Source organism: Oncorhynchus mykiss, chromosome 6 (genome assembly GCF_013265735.2).
Source record: "Oncorhynchus mykiss isolate Arlee chromosome 6, USDA_OmykA_1.1, whole genome shotgun sequence".
Taxonomy (NCBI): domain Eukaryota; kingdom Metazoa; phylum Chordata; class Actinopteri; order Salmoniformes; family Salmonidae; genus Oncorhynchus; species Oncorhynchus mykiss.
Window position 1 is genome coordinate 58,812,955 of NC_048570.1, and position 20,245 is coordinate 58,833,199.

The following is a 20,245-nucleotide window of genomic DNA, read 5'->3' on the forward strand; positions in this document are numbered from 1 at the left end:
CATGATGCTGCCACCACCATGTTTGACAGTGGGGATGGTGTGTTCAGCTGTGTTGCTTTTACGCCAAACATAACGTTTTGCATTGTTGCCAAAAAGTTCAATTTTGGTTTCATCTGACCAGAGCACCTTCTTCCACATGTTTGGTGTGTCTCCCAGGTGGCTTGTGGCTTATATCTTTAAGAAATGGCTTTCTTCTTGCCACTCTTCCATAAAGGCCAGATTTGTGCAATATACGACTGATTGTTGTCCTATGGACAGAGTCTCCCACCTCAGCTATAGATCTCTGCAGTTCATCCAGAGTGATCATGGGCCTCTTGGCTGCATCTCTGATCAGTCTTCTCCTTGCATGAGCTGAAAGTTTAGAGGGACGGCCAGGTCTTGGTAGATTTGCAGTGGTCTGATACTCCTTCCATTTCAATATTATCGCTTGCACAGTGCTCCTTGGGATGTTTAAAGCTTGGGAAATCTTTTTGTATCCAAATCCGGCTTTAAACTTCTTCACAACAGTATCTCGGACCTGCCTGGTGTGTTCCTTGTTCTTCATGATGCTTTCTGCACTTTTAACGGACCTCTGAGACTATCACAGTGCAGGTGCATTTATATGGAGACTTGATTACACACAGGTGGATTGTATTTATCATCATTAGTCATTTAGGCCAACATTGGATCATTCAGAGATCCTCACTGAACTTCTGGAGAAAGTTTGCTGCACTGAAAGTAAAGGGGCTGAATAATTTTGCACGCCCAATTTTTCAGTTTTTGATTTGTTAAAAAAGTTTGAAATATCCAATAAATGTCGTTCCACTTCATGATTGTGTCCCACTTGTTGTTGATTCTTCACAAAAAAATACAGTTTTATACCTCTGGTTATACCTTTTTTACCTCTGGTTAGGTTATTTTGTCCTTTATATCTTCCTGATATGTTTTGTTAAATTTATTGCTGCTTAAGCATGACAGAGATTTTTTTTTTAAAGAGATTCTAGCAAAGTTTTTTTCCTTCCTGTTTGACTGAGCTTAACTGAGTGGCTAGGGTGTACTTGGGTGGACAAATCTATTCTGACAAATGAATCTAGGCCTTGTATCTGTACTGCTGTTGTGTGTGAGCGTGTTTTACATCATTTTTATGATGGAGGATAAAATATTGAATGTCCTGTAAACTGGATAAGATATTAAAGCTATGTTACTCTAAACATGTTTAAATCATCTTTCTTTACTAGATTCAGTTTTAATATTTGTCATTATGTATTCCTCAAATATCAATGACAAATCTAGGTTACTGAGTCAAAATGATAGGCTACTGTATGTTTTTAACTATCATGTCATTGCTATTGGACACGGAGTGGAAATCAGAAAGAAGACTATGTGTTGGAATAAAAAACTGATAGACATGCATCACGTGACGTGGGCTTCCCTGAGGAGTCACTGTAGGCCACTCCCCCTCGAGCACGGCGCTGTCCAGTACCAGAGGCTGCTAGTGCTGTCAGAAACACTAAGCGGAGGCGCGCACTTGAGCTGCATTATCCTGAGGGTTACGCACGCAGACTGCTGCTGGAGTGGAGACAGGAGACTGCGAAAGTTAGAGCAATGAATCAAGCCAGGACAACGAACATCTTTTTTGTGAATTAATAGTACTTTAATACTAGAATTCATCTGAAGTTTTAGAGGACATGAAATATGTTTTTCGAAATGATTGATGGTCCTAGAGTGAAAGCATAACACCACTCAGTGTGGTACAACTGACAACAGTCATGATTTTGACTATTTTGATATGCTATTTCGTGACATCTGTACTTGGGAATAAGACAGAGGAAAGGATACCGTTCTTTCATGGACATGTATTCGAGAACTCCGAGCCTGGATCCAAAGTAAACGGTCTCAGCATCCCTGTGAAGCGAGTTGACGCGCAGAGATGGTGCTCCAACTCCGGCATGCATCTGAAACTCTTGGGAGACGGAAGTGAAGATTTCCGAGTATTTGCCCACCACAAACGCGGACACATACTTCTGAAAACCTCGATCATCCTGGACAGAGAGGAGCGCTCCGAGTATCTGCTCAGCCTGGGTCTGTGCTGCCAAAGCTGCGCCGTTAATGACCATGTGGTCGCAGAAGTTGCATCTGTGAAAGTGGATGTTTTGGACACTAATGACCACGAGCCAACATTCCCTAATGTTGATATAAAAATGAGTCTAGACGACGCCACTGCTCTGCGGTCTGTGGTGTATAAAGTGACCGCGGAGGATACAGACAGCGGGAAAAACGCTGAACTAATTTACTTTGCTCTTCCCAAAAATGGCAGTTTTTATGTGGTTCCAAAAACTGGAGATGTACTGCTTGTGGACTCTATATTGGGTCTTACCGCGCCCATAAAGTTTAACGTGTTTGCGATGGACCACGGCTGGCCCTCGCTGACCAGTCAGAGTATTGACATCGAGATTAATCCCCGGCAATGGCCAGCGGTTCCACCGCCATCCCATGGTGAACCGAATAGCAGACAACCTCGGAAGTCGAGGTCCCTGCTAGAGTCGAGCGAGCCGATCGTACTAAATGTTTCCGAGGATGCCAGTATCGGTTCTGTTGTAATGAACTTGTACCCGGTGAAGTTTCAGGCTGCCAGCTTTGAGTTGATGGATCCCGGTGTGGACAGCTCACCGGTCACCGTGAGTCGGGACAGCGGAGATATAGTTATTACCCGGCGCCTGGACCGGGAGACGGAACCTCTCGTGGAGATTACTGTGAAAGTTCAGGATAAAAGAGGTGAGAGTGCCTTTGCAATTTTATATTGCAGCTTCAATGTTGTTTCTCTCTTCAACGTAATGCATTAAATATATTATGATATATAACTGTATTCATTCTCTCTTCAACTTAAGGGCCTCTGTAAAGTAATTACGGGCCACGGTTTGGTCTAAATGAGCCCACTGAATCGATGTGGAGAACTGAGCACCTAAACTACTCATAGAGCCTCTCTGTAAAAGTGTCATGCTTTAAAGTGCAATGATATGATTTAAAATGTATTCGTTTCTGTGGTTACATGTTTAATTAAACACCATCAGCTTTGCCTTCATGATTCCAATAGGTTGAAACCACGCGAGTGCGTAAATTATGCATGGAGAGACGTGCGCCTTGCAAATAGTTACCCTTGGAAAAATGTAACACGCACAAGTTAAGCTTATAATACAGTACATTATTTCACATTATGCTACGATTTGTTGTATGCATATGTTTTCTGGTATTAGTGCAGATATTTTCAATTTACAGGAGGCGTGGGGGTGCTACTGTTTCTAACGACTCGATCACACCGACAATGTTATTGCATTTTGGTACAACAGAAGTACATTCATTTACAATGAAACGCTGCGTTTAATTTATAGGATTGCGTTGCTGAGGCAGTTTCAAATCGGTTTTTTTGTGGTGCATAACACCTCGATCACACTGACATTGAATTGCGTTTTGTAACACCAGAAGTACATTCATTTCCAATGAAACGCGGAGTTTGCCTTGGAGCATTGCGTTGCAGCGGCAGTTGCTGTGCGTTCTGTGTGGCGCATACATTGGATTTATAGATGCGAACTGTAATGTATGCGTAGACGGCTTGACAGAAATGGTTAGCAGAATGCGAATGTTGAACTTTTGTTGCACACATATCCAGACGATGCTGAGTACCGTTTTGCTTTGCAATACTGTAGGTTAATTACCTGCAGAAATGGCTCCATTCGTGTACTTTCTGAGTGCCAGGCTACAGCCAAAATGGTATTTCTAATGCAATAATATCCTTTATCTGCACTGCTCCCATTGGTGATCCTGCGCCCAATGTATGTAAACCTTTCTGACCATAGATTGTTATGAGTGCTCAACCTAGTGTTGGCCACAGCAGCTCAAACTGACACATACTGTAAAATGTGCAGAATTGCAGGAAATTAGCTGTAAAACTGCAACAACAACAAAACAGGTATGCATAGCAAATGTATTTGTTTACCTTTTGTTAATAAAAAACCCTTTCTGCTAACAGAGTACATATATGTACATATTAAATCTAGTTTTTAATCACGGTGCTGAGTTAATGTGTGGCGGAGAATTGTATAGCTAATAGGCTGTGTGTTTGTAGATCGACTGATGTGAATGAATCTACAGCAACCAATGTAACAATGGATGGGGTAATCTTTGCTTGTGTTTTAGTTTTTGCTGTTCTCCAAATAGCATTTTAGAGTTTTTAAATTGTATAGAAATGCAGTAAATGAGCTTTTTGGTTTTGAGTGGGGACCTGTAGATTAGGGTAGCATAGGCCCACAGTATTGGCTGTGCATAGGAACGGTTGGGTTTTGAAATGAATACATTTGCCAGTTGCCTTTGTAAGGCAGCAGTACAACCCACCTTTTGGCAATTGCTCATTTGTCATGCACGATGCCAGATAAAACGTGCTATATTTTACCCAGCTGTTCTGAAGTGATAGGCGGATTACATAATATCTGTGTTCATGCAGATGATCATTCAACCAGTGTTGCCTGTCTACAACAATGAGCACAGGGAATTTGGCATCTGTGTGTGTAAAACCGGTGCGCTCTGCATTCATTTCTAGGCTATGTGAAGTATGGGGACCTATTTACATGCATTGGAGTGAATAAAACCCCCATAATTTCTCGTTTTCTCAATTCCCTTGCTGAGTGTTGTGAAATTATTGAATGAATCCTAAAATGCTTGTGTGGTTCAGGAATTAACCAATTTTTTTTCTGATCAAATAACTAACTAGACTTGATTTCAAATTTTCCAGAAGACACCCGTGTTTAATTTGGACAAATCTGTGCTCTGTGCTAGGGGAACCGGAATGCCATGCGGTCGAGTCTAATCTTTTTTGAGTGGAGATCCTGCTCGACCTGGCTCCATCTGCTCGCATTATCCATGTAATCCCATCTCATTCACGTTCTCATTTCTGGGATTTAGAGTGGCAGCACAGTTTGTTGGAGAACTCGTGCGCTTCTTCGAGGGAATAGATAGGCTTTAAAGTCGTGCGTTTGTCGCGCACAGTCTGCTCCATGGCCCACTCGCATCTTTCCGTGGCATTCATGCGCTGCGCAGCCGAGACGAGCTACAACCACTCCTGAATGAGTTGTTGCCAGGGTTGGTGATTTAATTAGCTCGGCCTTTGGTGTTTTCATTACTGTCTGTCTGTGTGCTTGTCCTGTTGCCTGATGTCCATAACCTTCTGTAGATTCTGCGTGTCTGGGTTTGTGTACTGTGAGCAGGTTTCTCAGAAGCCAGGGGATTCACAGTAATGAGGAAAAACAGCTGGCTTTAATCAAGTATGAGAAGTGTGTCGGTTGACCTCACTTGTAACAGTATCTGTGAACTAGACCAGCTCCCTATTGAGTACATGTGGACTAACACACACACACACACACACACACACACACACACACACACACACACACACACACACACACACACACACACACACACACACACACACACACACACACACACACACACACACACACACACACACACACACACACACAGCAGTCATATTTGTGTTTATCCTTATTGATCATTTGATATTGCAAAGATCATGCAAACACACAGTGATATTTCCCACTGGTGATGCAACCTGGTCTCAGAGCATTTCGTATAATTCTGCACCTACATCCGTGATACTAAATTAAGTTTGATATGTTATGTTTCGTATGGTTTGTATTAATTTGTGGATGGCCATCACCCATTATGTATGATTTGTTTACGAATTACAATTCATATTATATGTTATGCATTTGCAAAGTGTACAGTATGTTCCGAATTTGAAAAACCTATGATATGTTACAAAATTCCAGCTAGGTGGCTATGGTTAGCTAGTTCACTAATGTTAGCTATGCTAGGGATTAGAGTTAAAGGGGTTAGGGATAAGGCTAGGGTTAGGTTAAAGGGTTAAGGTTAGGGTGTCACGGTTGTCATAAAGAGGAGACCAAGGCTCAGCGTGGTAAGCGAACATAACTCTTTAATTAGAGGACCCTGAACGGAACCAAACAAAACAACAAAACTAACCGTGAAGCAATATGGCTAGTGCAGAACAGGCAACTAAACATAGAATAACAACCCACAAAATAGCCAAGGAATATGGCTACCTAAATATGGTTCCCAATCAGAGACAACGATAAACAGCTGCCTCTGATTGAGAACCAATCTAGGCAACCATAGACATATAAACACCTAGACCAGAAAACCCCTAGACAATACAAAACTAAATAAACCACCCTTGTCACACCCTCAGGGCGTGACATAGGGTTAGAGAAAGAGTTGACTAAAAGGGTTAGCTAACATGCTAAGTAGTTGCAAAGTAGCTAACAAATAGTAAGGAGTCAAAGTGTAACGAATCTCTTCTTCGTCTGAGGAGGAGTAGGAAGGATCAGACCAATATGCAGCGTGGTAAGTGTCCATTGTAATTTATTAGACTGAACACACAAAACAAAATAACAAAGTGAATGAAAGAAATGAAACAGTTCTGTCAGGTGAATACACACAAAACAGAAAACAATCACCCACAACAAAAATGGGGAAAACAGGCTACCTAAGTATGATTCTCAATCAGAGACAACGATCGACAGCTGCCTCTGATTGAGAACCATACCAGGCCAAACGCAGAAATACAACATAGAAAAAATAACCTAGACTACCCACCCCAACTCACGCCCTGACCAAACTAACACAAAGACATAATAAAGGAACAAAGGTCAGAACGTGATACAAAGTTGATAATTAGATAACGTTTGGTTTGCTAGAAGTTCACATTATATGCCCATCAATCCACCCCGACCAGCCGCCTTCCATTAGTTTTCACATTAAATTAAGTTACCATTTATCGTATGTAACTATACCAAATGTAATATATCATACTAAATGGATTGTCTTGGATTTACATACAGAAAAGTACGAAATGTTCTGAGACCAGGTTGATCCTACAGGAGAGCAGGACCATGTAGTCAGAGTCAGACAGATGGAAGATGAAAATATATTGTCTGTTATTACTTTATTTATCAGGATCAAACAGCCACTGCTATATATCTTCAAACAGCATATTGTATTGCACATTATTAACCGTCATACAGACATGCACACTCAGTGATGCACACGTTTCTTCCTGGTGGCCAGTGAGTGAGCTAGGCTGTGGTTTGATAACAGAGCTCTACTGCAGCTTGTATATCATGCTAATTAATGTGCTGCGCACAGTCCTGTGACCGTCCCCTTCTCTCCTACCTCCACTGGTCAGTTGATTCTCTCTGTTTCCCATACCTGGGGGTGTTGGTCCTGGCTCCCCAATAGCTATCCTGGAGTTAGAGAGTCATTCGCTTTCCTATAGGCAGTCAGACTTTCTCCTCTGTTATCCGTTCCGGCTGGGGTGAGAGGCTCCATATTTTCCACTGGCTGACCTGGGGTGAAATAGCCTTCTCAGGTGAGTTGGTCTCTACTCTCTATTAGCTTGTCTGAGGGGAATCACCCTGGGCTCTTTCCATTATCTGGCGTTGGGGGGAGCAGAGCACCACTTGAATCATATATGGTTATCCCTATCTATGTCTGGCTGTCTGTCTGTCTCTGTTATCCACTAACACTGGCCTCAGCCTTATCCTGGCTGTCTCAGCCACTTAAGCGGTCCCAAAAACACACAGCCCCACAGACCTGGGCCCTCTGTCTCCACACACTGAGAGAAGTCTCTCCTCCTAATTGCTGTGTGAACCTCTGTAATATGGAAATGGTGGGCCTCTTCACCTGTATATTGGTTGAGGCTATGGGCTCCTGTTTGATATGTATGGTCTCCATGATATTGCTGCAGTGGGATCAATTAATGTGTGCGTGGGGGATGGAGAGGGGGAGCGCGTGTGCAGATCAAACAGGTGTGTGGCGTCAGACTTCCCGTCTTAACGTTCTCTGCCTTGTGGCCCTTTTTACTATCTCTATATCCCGTCAGGGTAAACATCTCTCTGTGTATCTCTCTCTCAATCATAGCATGTTTTTTCATGCTTCTCCATCTCTTTCCTTCCACTATCTCTCTCTCACCTTCTCTCGTTCTCCCTTCAACTCTTCCTCCCCCTCTTACTCTCTCTCGCTCAATTCATTTAAGGGCTTTATTGGCATGGGAAACGTATGTTTACATTGCCGAAGCAAATGAAATAGATAATAAATAAAAGTGTTTCTTTCAATGAAAATGAACAGTAAACATTACACTCTCTCTCTCGCTGTCTCCCTCGGCTGTCTAACACGTTGTATCAGACCTCTGTCTGTCATGTCGACCTGAGTGGTTGTGTGATCTTTTCTCTCATACAGAACATGCTATGACTGTCAAAGGCATCACTATGATGGGGTGCATATTTGTCTTGCTGAAGCACGCGTGAAGCTGGCATAACTCTCAATCAAACTGACAAAGAACTGACAGCTGCATCAGACGCGCATTGCGTTTTGATAAGAACCCCAAACGTGTTATATACACAGGGGATCTGATCCTTCCCCATCCATTATCCTCTATCTATCTATCCACCATAGCGTTTGACTGTCTGATCCACACAGAGGGAGCTGGGTTTTGGGTTTGAGCAGAAGGTGATAGGTTGTCGAGGACTTAATTCCTCTCCTTCCTGGTGTTACTGTTCATCTGATTGGGGAGGAGCCTGGACATTAAACAGCATATGGGAGGCTTCCTGACGCTGTCAGGGAACCAGAAGATTGTCTGCTTGCTCACGTGTACAAAACACGAGTTAACTAAGTTTCTCTCTCCCCCCTCCCACCCCCCTCTCTACAAACAAGTACACACACTGTGCAAACACGCATAGACATTCGCGAAGATGCGTACATCCAAACCAACGTAGGGTATGCACACGAGACAAGCATATGCTCTGATGCACACATTCTCACCTGCTGGAAATAGCCCCGCTCGGCTCACACATACTTTACCCTGGTATGATGCGTAAATAGAATTTATACCTGTGAACGTTTGCAAACTCTCTCTCTCTCTCTTTCTCGCTGTCTGTACTTCACACCCTCTTTTCTCTCTCCTCCATTCTCTCTGTTTCATCTCATCCTTCAGACAGTCATTTCACACTTGCATATGCATGCACACACACACACACACACGCTCACACACATGTATGCATACACACACACTCACACACATGTATGTATGCACACACACACATACCATGCACAGCAAGCTCAGCAGATTTAAAGACTAATAGAATTATTGTAGAGTTGTATAATGTGTTTCTCTTAAATTGCATATTGTGATCTCCAAGCAGATATTCACAAAAACACGTACATGCATGAGGAAAATAGATTTTCAGTTGAGTATACATACCCAAAGTTGATATTTATACCCTCACTGTTGTGTATTTCTAAAATCCCATTGCCCAGCAATCTGCTTACAGTAGATTGAGTCAGCGTGGAAGGATTAGAATGGCGGTGATGTGTAAAACAACACACACTTAATTACTGGAAGATTACAGTGACGAAGGGGACGAAGGAAGAAAGGAGAGAATGCTGTCAGGACTTATTGGAAGCTTTGTGGGGGGTAAATGTGAGGTGAATGTTTTTCTTTTCTTTTGCATTATATTCATTCAGAGGGGTTGGGTTAAATGCGGAAGTTTCAGTTGGATGCTTTCAGTTGTACAACTGACTAGGTATCCCCCTTTTCCAAAGCTATGGAATGGAGTGAATGGCGAAGTGTGTGTGTGAATATACTGAACAGTGCATAGTTTATGAATCGTAAGCAGGGGCTGAAGATTGAGAGAGGGACATGCCACCAGATATATGTCCTCCATGTGCATAATCATGGCATGTGCATACTGTATATGCAAAAGCTCACCTTAGACAGAAGACCACACACACACACACACACACGATGAGGCCCTGTCCGTCATCTTGTTGCCGTGACTACGCTCCCCCCCGCCAGGCGTGCGGCCACCGCAGTAGGAGCGGACATGGCTGTCACTGTCACTTGTCACCACAGTGTGTGTAACTGTGAGTGGCGGGGAGAGCGATCAACGGTTCTGACTGAGAGATCACACAGCGTTTCGTCAAAGCTCCACTCCGCTCTGGCCGTCTGCTGTGGCCATGACCATCATTGACCCAGCCTGTCTCTCCATGACTAAGTTCTGGATTTGGATGAAGAAGATAAATGTTGGAGTAAAAGAACAGAACAGATGAGTTGCTGAGTACCACCCAGTCCCTCCCCTACTCTCTGTCCCTGAATCTAGCATGCCTTCACAAATTAGGAATGTGTCGTTGCATTTCTTTGCCAGTTGTGGCATTTGATGGAATGTCTGTGAGCGCGTGAGTGGGTGCGTGTTCGTGTGTGCATGCGTGGTGTGTGTGCGTGTGTGTGTGTGTGTTCAAAGCAAGTGTTATATTTTATGGTGAAAGCTCTTTCGTCAGTGTGAGACTACAATACGTTGAGTTTCCCGGGGAATCTGTGAAGTGAGCTGTAGCCTATTGCCTTATTGTTATTAAAACATCTGAAACAATGTTGTGTATTCCTCAGTCGGTTATTAAAGAATGTGAAACAACGTTGTGTATGTCATTGTGTTTCATGTATGGCTATAAATACGGGCAGATATGTATAATGCCTAGGCTGCAAGCATAGTGCTTGATTGTTTTCATTAAATATGTCTATAAATATTGTATGTATATTCGTTCATATAGGGCAGAACATTGTATATATATATCCTACAGATATTGGTTCAGTTATGGCCTAAAATAAATGTGTTCATATGGGCAGAATATTATATATACTGTCAATTACTCTTACATGGAACCCAAACTGGCTGCGCGCGTGCGCCATCATGCATAAATGTCTTTTGTCCCCCAACACCAAACGCGATCACGACACGCAGGTTAAAATATCAAACAAACTCTGAATCAATTATATTAATTTGGGGACAGGTCAGGGTATTAAACATTTATGGAAATTTAGCTAGCTAGCTTGCACTTGCTAGCTAATTTGTCCTTTTTAGCTAACTTGCTGTTGTTAGCTAATTTGTCCTGGGATATAAAGATTGAGTTATTTTACCTGAAATGCACAAGGTCCTCTACTCTGCCAATTAATCCACACATAAAACTGTCAACCGAATCGTTTCTAGTCATCTCTCCTCCTTCCAGGTCTTTTCTTCTCTTGACTTTATATTGCGATTGGCTACTTTCATAAATTAGGTGCATTACTGCAACTGACTTTGTTCGTCTTTCAGTCACCCACGTGGGTATAACAAATGAGAAGATGGCACGTGGGTACCTGCTTCTATAAACAAATGAGGAGATCGGAGATTCAGGACTTGCTGCACAATCTGCGTCAGAAATAGAACTGACTTCTATTTTAGCCCTTGGCAACACAGACCCTTGGGGCGCGCGCGAGCAGTGTGGGTGCAATAATTGAATAACACAGATTTCAAAATGTATTTTGTAACGCTCGCGTTGTAGTCAGCCTGTTAGCGTAGTACTGCGTAGTAGTAAGTTTAGTACAATAAGTTTTGCTTGACAAAAATACACGTTTGTGTGTGTGAGTGGGACAGCAGTGGGCAGAGCGCAGCCAGAATGACGGTAATCCTCTGGTGGATTAATTATCAGAAGGTGCCGTGGTTTTTGTCGAAACAGAAATGTAAACTATCAGAAGGCCGTCCAAGTGAGGCACCCTCCCATCTCCCATGTGTCACACTGCCAAATTCCCAGGCAACTCAATGTTTGCCATGCTGTATCCTTCTCTCTTTCGCTCTCTCTGTCCTCCTACACTTTTCTGTTAATCTGAGTCTTCTTATCCACAGTTCTTTCTGCCTTAGTACCTCCTCTCCTCTATTACTGTAGTACTTCATTTCTCTCAGTCCACTTCTACCGTCTAGCTCTCCCTGCTAGTTGGCTGCAGCTCTCTTGTTATTTCATATTTTCCTCTGTTGGCTCCCCATTCCTCTCTGCCTTCTTAGTTCTTGCTCATCCTCAACCTTCACTCTCTTCTTTCTCTTCTCTCTCTTCACTCTCTTTTCTCTCATCTTCCTCCTTGCTGAGTTTCCTCGCCAGACACATCAGTCTTTCATCCTGCTCTCTCCTTTTCTGATACACCCTCCAATCATCGATCGCCTCGTCAATCTGTCTGCAGTCAAACTTTGGCGGGGTGTCTGAGTGTTTTCTCTCTCTCTCTCTCCTCAGCGCTGGATCTGCCTGCTCTCTGATTAGTTTATTTACAATCTGCCGACTGAATCTCAGCGCCAAGCAGCACAGTTGCCTAATTGCCAGACTTAATCAAAGAGACAAACGAAGGGATAGGAGGCACCTAGTGACCTTTCAGAGATGCCACATTCCTCTCTCCCCCTCTCACCTCCTCTACACACCTCCACTCTCCTCAACTCGACTCTATTCTCCAGGAAGAGAGTTGCCAGCCAGCCATTCCAGCGTTTTAATATCTAGGCTTTCAGTAGACAAATGCGGCTGTTTTTGCAACTCCTTCCCATTTCTATTCAGGCCTAATGAGCAGCGTGTCTCCCCAGCCAAGGAGGTGGGAAGCAATGGGCCAGTGCAGAACAATGACCGTGCCGTCTGATCGTTTGTCTGAGAGAGCCAAAGCCCCACGTCGGTGCAGTCGCTCCTCGCTGGCCTGGAAGGTCATGATTGATGGTGTGTCTGCGCTAGATCTACATTAGCGCATGACCTCTCCATGTCAAAAGCTGTCACTAATGGTCGCTCCGCGTCATTCAGCATAAAAGACACAGCGTGAACAATCTTATAGAAGACGAGGCACACACATCAAATCACGCAGGCGTGGCTAGGGAGGAAGGGAGGGCCCCACGAGGCACTGGAGATTTCCTTCTATTTGTGTTGCCTTCAAAACAGCAGCCTGTGTTTTCAGAGCTCAAAAAATACGGTATTGAAACAGTCTTGGGAAGGAGTGTAAGTTTTTTCCCCAAGGAAGTTTGTTTGTGCTTTATTGTGAATCTCTGTGCGTGTGTGTGAGACTTGGTTTACTCTCAATCTTTTATCAATAAGTCTCTACATGCAGTCAGTCAGCGTGAGTAAGCCATCTCTGTGAGAGGGCATTTGAAGCACCTGTGTCCTTGCACGATTCCTCCATACACTGGCACTTCACCTTGTCAACATACCAGTCTAAATCTGCCTGTTGTTATTTTACTGTTTCTGGCTTTCAATTTTTTCTCTTCTATCTCTTCATACACTACCTGAACAAAATTATGTGGATACTTGCTAGTCAAACATCTCATTACAAAATCATGGGCATTAATATGGAGTTGGTCCCCCCTTTGATGCTATAACAGCCTCCACTCTTCTGGGTAGGCTTTCCACTAGATGTTGGAACATTTCGGCGAGGACGTGCTTCTATTCAGCCATGAGCATTAGTGAGGTTGGGCACTGATGTTGGGCAGTTAGGTCTGGCTCACAGTCGGCATTCAAATTCATCCCAAATGTGTTAGATGGGGTTGCGGTCAGGGCTCTGTGCTGGCCAGTCAAGTTCTTCCACACCGATCTCAACAAATAATTTCTGCATGGATCTCGCTTTGTGCACAGGGGTATTGTCATGCTGAAACAGGAAAGGGCCTTCCCCAAACTGTTTCCACAATGTTGGAAGCACAGAATCGTCTAGAATGTAATTTTATGCTGAGGCGTTAAGATTTCCCTTCACTGGAACTAAGGGGCATAGCCCAAACAATGAAAAACAGCCCCAGACCATTGTTCCTCCTCCACCAAACTTGAAAGTTGTCATTATGCATTCGGGCAGGTAGCGTTCCCCTGGCATCCCCAAAACCCAGATCCGTCCGTCGGACTGCTAGATGGTGAAGCGTGATTCGTCACTCCTTAGAACGCGTTACCACTGCTCAAGAGTCCAATGGTGGTGAGTTTTACACCACTCCAGCCGAAGCTTGCCATTGTGCATGGTGATCTCAGGCTGGTGTGCGGCTGCTCAGCCATGGAAACCCATTTCATGAAGCTTCCGATGAACAGTTCTTGTGCTAACGTTGCTTCCAGAGGCAGTTTGGAACTCAGTAGTGAGTGTTGCAATCGTGGACAGATGATTTTTATGAGCTACGCGCTTCAGCATTCGGCAGTCCCATTCTGTGAGATTGTGTGGCCTACCACTTCGTGGCTGAGCCTATACGTTTTCAATTCACAATAGCAGCACCTACAGTTGACCGGGTCAGCTCTAGCAGGGCAGGAATTTGGCAAACTGAAAATGCGCAATCCTATAACGGTGCCACATTAAAAGTCACGTGGCACCGTCAGCTCTTCAGTAAGGCCATTCTACTGCCAATGTTTTTTTTGTATGGAGATTGCATGGCTGTGTGCTCGATTTTATACACCTGTCAGCAACGGGTGTGGCTGAAATAGTAGAATCCACTCATTTGAAGGGGTGGCCACATACGTTGGTATATATAGTGTAGCTTACAGCAACCTTTATTAGGATAAAAATAGTCTGTTTGGGTTGTCAACTATTCCCATAGCAACCGCTCAGTCCTAGAGCATAAGAACGGTGCATATAACCTCAAATTGATTATTAAATGTTCCTTATACGAGCCCAGAACACAGACATTGAGCTCTCTGGTCTCTGCTGAGCACCTGGTGAGACTCTGGAGAAGGAGAGAAAGGAGTAGATTATTCTCCCTCCTCCTCCACCAAACTTTAAAGTTGTCACTATGCATTCGGGCAGGTAGAGTTCTCTTCAATTAGTGGAGTTGGAACAGCAGCAGGCTGCTGTCACATCGTGTATGTAGGTGGCAGGGAAGTCAAGTGCAGGAGAATTAAACTTGGTGTAATTGGAGTATTTTAATAACTTTAAAACAAACTCCAAAACTAAAGTCCATAATAAAATAAATGTGGGTTCAAGAACCCGTCGCACACCAATACATAAAACATGAACATAACAATAAACAATATCTGACAAGGACATGAGGGGAAACACAACAATTAATGAATGGGATTGGAACCAGGCGTGTAAGAAGACCAGACAAAACCAATGGAAAATTAAACATAGATCAATGATGGTTAGAAGACCGGTGACGTCGACCGCCGAGCACCGCCCGAACAAGGAGAGGCATCAAATTCAGTAGAAGTTATGACAGCTGCAGTATTGTGGAGTCTGGGTCTTGAAGGAGAAGAGGAGAGCAGACCTCCACGTGCCAGAGGGCTCGTCAAACAGCCAGCGGAACACAGCCCTCTGACATCACAGGCTGCTCCTGATCAGACCCATCAAAACAGGGATCACTAGGCTGTAGTGTGGAGTGTAGGGTACTCATGTTAAAGGGCCGTACAGATGGTATGATGTTAGCCATCTTATGCCACGATTTTGCCATCCCAGACTAAATTTCCACGTTGTGGGAAAATTCTTAGGTCGTAAAAGATTGTCGGATGTCTTGACTCGTTCAGTGTAACAGGGTCTAGTTCTGCCGAATAACTACCATTTTTTTTAACCTTTAACTAGGCAAGTCAGTTAAGAACAAATTCTTATTTTCAATTGACGGCCTAGGAACACAGTGGGTTAACTGCCTTGTTCAGGGGCCGAACGACAGATTTTTACCTTGTCAGCTCAGGGATTTGATTACGTGTGGTCGTAGGCTCCAACAAAGTTCTTGTGTCAGAAATGTTGAGCCTTTATCGCAGTTCCCCAACTGGCAAATTGCATTTTATTCGCTTTTATTTTTCGGAGAAGAAAATTAAAATGTTTTTATTTTGGGAGGGGGGGGGGACATAAGACTATAAAAACACCAGCAAATCAGCTCCAAGTGATTCTAATTTTGTAAATCTCTTCCAACCCAGTGGGAAAAACCTGGTTGAAAATACGTCAGCGTGACATCTTTTTATGACGTCTTATTCTGGTCGCAAACTGGTAATTCTGACCACTATGTGCTATAATGTATAAGCCTGCTGGTCATAGTTAAGACCTCATCATAACCTGGTAATGACCGCCTGTCTACAGCTTATTACCTACACTCTTAGAACAAAAGGTTCCTTCGGCTGTCCCCATAGAAGAACCCTTTTTGTTCCAAGCAGAAGCCATTTTGGTTCCAGGTAAAACCCATTTCAAAGGACTTCTCCTATGGGACAACCAAATAACACTTTTAGGTTCTAGATAGCACCTTTACTGTAAAAAGTATTGCAGAGGATGAAGTTGGATATTGAAAACATTGTTCATTCCATTTCTATTTGTTTCCCATAGTCAGCAATTAAAATGAATCTGCACAATATTATTACATTTAAAATAGATCAAACAATGGCTTCTGCATACAATAACTGTTTCATAATTCACCCACATAAATTGCATGCATAGTAATACTGTGAGTATATAATATTTGGGGATTAATGATTAATAAGAGTGGTATGATGGGGTAGATCCTCATAAAGGACCTCTGATGTCAAGGCTGTGGGTGACTGGTGAAAGGAGTCAGGCGCAGGAGAGTTGAGATGCGTGAACAAGGTATTTCATTCAAGAAAAACACCAGTACAAACAAAATACTATGATGCAGGAAAAATACCGGTACCACGAATAAACGGGCGTAACAAAACCCGGCAACAAATAATACCAGCCATCAGATACAGCCTTACAATAAAACAAACATGCACACAAACATGGGGGAAACCAAAGGGTTAAATAATGAAAATGTAATGAGGGGAATTGAAACCAGGTGTGTAGAAAACAAAGACAAAACAAATGGATCGGTGATAGCTAGAAGGCCGGTGACGTCGACCGCCAAATGCAGCCTGAACAGGGAGAGGGACCAACTTCGGCGGAAGTCGTGACATCTGAGCACAGAAGGCAATTTGGAGCGTAGCGGCCCTCTTGAAGAGTTGTGTGACGGGTCAGATCTGCAGTGAAGAGAATCAGCCATTACAACCTTATTAATGTTAGATTTTAAAAACAAACTAAACGACCTTCTTGAAGAAACGTGGACTCGGCTGGCTAAAAGTATTTCCGTGGTACTAGTTGAATAATTTTGTGGCAGTTATAGCTTAGAGATGTCTTTCAAAAAAGAGCCACTTGCTCATGTACATACTTTGCGTCCTTCTCCAACACGGGCATATTTCGGGACTTTCAAGAAGGCCCGCTACAAATCAACCTCCTGAGTTCTCTTGCGTTTCATGGCACTTACTGTAAGCATAAAAATTATGCTTGCAGGACACAAAATAGTAACGCACAGTAAAATATATTTAACAGTTGGAATCTACTAAAAGTGGTAGCAAAGGCATGTTTTCTCCTTTCATATTGAAGTGGGACATAAATTCATTGGTCATCAATCTGAAACATTTGAAGAAAGGATATCAAAATTAGACGGTTGGATAATGAAAATATTGAACTCCTCTCTAAATGGTCAAGTTCTGCTTATTCCTAAAACATTTTGTTGAAAAAAGAACGTTAAATACAAAAATGCAAGTATGTGTAGAGAGGCAATAAAGAGCCAGAATATTATATTGTTCAAAAGCTATGTGCCTGTCATTTCATTCCTGCAGCAAACAGTGTTAGTCATGGGTGTAATTCCTCTCCTCTGCTGCTGCATACGTGTTTGAGTGAGCAACAGGGAGAACAAGTAAGAGAGAAATGGGAGAACAGGACTCACCAAGGGAGGTGTCTGTTGAATCAGGACACAAGGGTTTTGCACCTGGGAAAAAAAGGCGAGTTAAAGTAGGATCTGATTTGCTTTACAATCTTATATTCTTAGAAACAGTGCTATTTCCATTGGATCCACTTACACTACACTTAGAAAAAATGATTCCAAAAGGGTTCTTCGGCTGTCCCATATAGGATAAACCTTTTGGGTTCCAGGTAGAACCCTCTGTGGAAAGAGTTCTACCTGGAACCAAAGGGTTCTTCAAATGGTACTCCTATGGGAGGGATCATCAACTAGATGCGTCCTCGGGCTGATTTGTCTTGAGCGGATGGTCGGGGGGCCGGAACATAATTACAAATAATTTGTCATCTGCAAATTGACCACAAGAAGCCCAAAAGGATAAAACATTTAACCACAACAGAATAATTTCAAACCTTGCGTACATTTGTATACATTCACACTCTATTATGCATGGGAATACTTTGGAACAGATTTAAAAAATTAAAATCACTTTTATGTTAATGTTTTTTTATGTCCAACAATAACATAAACAGGTTCTGCTCTCTCCTTTCCCTGAAATGTGGTAAAATAGATAAGTGGTAACTGAGTGGCTGGCCAAGCACTGCTGTAGAGGCCAGACGTCAGGTCATTGACATGTTTCGGGAACTGTAAGGACAGAGACGAATCATGATTAACCATTACCCAAGGTCTTCAATAAGTTCGACTTAGTCTAGCAAGTACATTGACTATGTTGCCCCTCAGCAATCTGGCAGTCAGATGGAGAGAGATGGACCACAAAACATTTACATTTCTAGTTGGATAGCAGGCTGGACAGCTACTGTGCTCCTTATTTTTGTTCCCTCCTCCATCCTTCCATCCAAGCTAGAAGATTCCTGCAAAAAAAAGAACAATTGAAAAAGGGGTTTGAGAGGTGTAACATCAGAATGAGTGTTGTGGGGGAGCAGGGATAGGCGAAATGTATAGCTAGAGTAGATAGCTAGCAAATCTTTCCTTGTTGTTCTTCTCCGTGACAAACCGTCGCTTTTCTTACAAAAGTAAAACAAGAATGCAGGAGAACAGGGCTTACCACTTAGCAGTAAAAAAAATATATTAAAAATGTAATTGTTTTTCAGCTGTGTTGTTCTGTAGTTTACCGGGCGCTCTGTCCCAACTGCCAAATGGAATGTTGACGGATGCGCTCTAGGAGGCTGCCTGAAAGCAGAGATCTATTGCTGCTTGTGAAGCAGAGATTCAAATCCAAGTCATAGCCCCCCCTTCTCTCTGTCAATTCAAGGGGCTTTATTGGCATGGGAAACATGTTAACATTGCCAAAGCAAGTGAAGTAGATCGTATACAAAAGTGAAATAAACAATAAAAATGAACAGTAACTGTTACGAATCCCTTTTGGCCCGACATTCTAGGGGGGATGGTAATGAGACCCGTAACATAACTCATGCAAATTATAGTGACAAAGTAAAAGTGTGAACGAAATAACCAGGACAACTGAAATCTACCGTCAAACTCAAGGTTTATTTGTAAACACACGGTAATGGGGGGGGGGGGGGGGGCAGGAAAAGGGGCTGAGCTGGACCCAAGGAAAGAAACAAGTATTCAAAAACCCCCTAAACTAGACTAGCCTACTTTAACAACAGCTAACTAACCAAAAATACAGTGGGTGGTCCGCCCCCCCCACAGAGCCCTACAGACATGGCATTTAGAGAGATTGAGCTGTAGAGCAAACAACTGATGGGGTTTTTAAACCAAGGGAAAGGAACTGTGATAGGGTAGGAAACAGGAGGAGGTGTGTCTTCTGATTGATGATTTGATTGGTGACTGATTGGGGAGTGATCATTTTCACCTGTGAGGTGAGAAGGAGAGAAAAGAACACAGGATACACACACACAAGACACAGGATACCTGTATCCGTAACAGTAACATTACAGTCATAGAAGTTCAAAAAGAAGAAAGACATTACAAATGTCATATATCTACATACAGTGTTGTAACGATGTACAAATAAAGTACAAAAGGGAAAAGAAATAAACAAAAAAATGGGGTGTATTTACAATGGTGTTTGTTCATCACTGGTTGCCCTTTTCTTGTGACACGAGGTCACAGATCTTGCTGCTGTGATGGCACCCAATAGATATGGGAGTTTATCAAAATTGTGATTGTTTTCGAATTCTTTGTGGATCTGTGTAATCTGAGGGAAATATGTGTCTCTAATATGGTCATACTTTTGGCAGGAGGTTAGGAAGTGCAGCTCGGTATCCACCTTATTTTGTGGGCAGTGTGCACATAGCCTGTCTTCTCTTGAGAGCCTGGTCTGCCTACAGAAGCCTTTCTCAATAGCAAGGCTATGCTCACTGAGTCTGTGCATAGTCAAAGCTTCCCTTTTAAGTTTGGGTCAGTTACAGTGGTAAAGATGTTCTGCCACTGTGTACTCTCTGTTTAGGGCCAAATAGCATTCTAGTTTGCTCCGTTTTTTTGTTAACCTGTCTGGGAACAGGGTTCCGCTCGCCAACAGCTAATGAAATTGCAGGGCGCCAAATACAAATCAACAGAAATCTCATAAATCAAATTTCTCAAACCTACAAGTATTAGGCATCATTTTAAAGATACAGTTCTCGTTAATCCAGCCACAGCATCTGAGTTCAAAAAGGCTTTACAGCGAAAGCTCCACAAAC

The 20,245-nt window shown here is 43.0% G+C and overlaps 1 protein-coding gene across 1 annotated transcript in view; it reads left to right on the forward strand.

The window, feature by feature from the left end:
- Positions 1 to 1,528: 1,528 nt before the first annotated feature.
- Positions 1,529 to 20,245, forward strand: part of LOC110526935 (neural-cadherin) — a 186,056-nt gene continuing 167,339 nt past the window's right edge. The window contains exon 1 of the mRNA XM_036980609.1: positions 1,529 to 2,754. Within this exon, the coding sequence (XP_036836504.1) occupies positions 1,749 to 2,754 (1,006 nt within the window). The 5' untranslated portion in view covers positions 1,529 to 1,748. The remainder of the gene's footprint in view (positions 2,755 to 20,245) is intronic.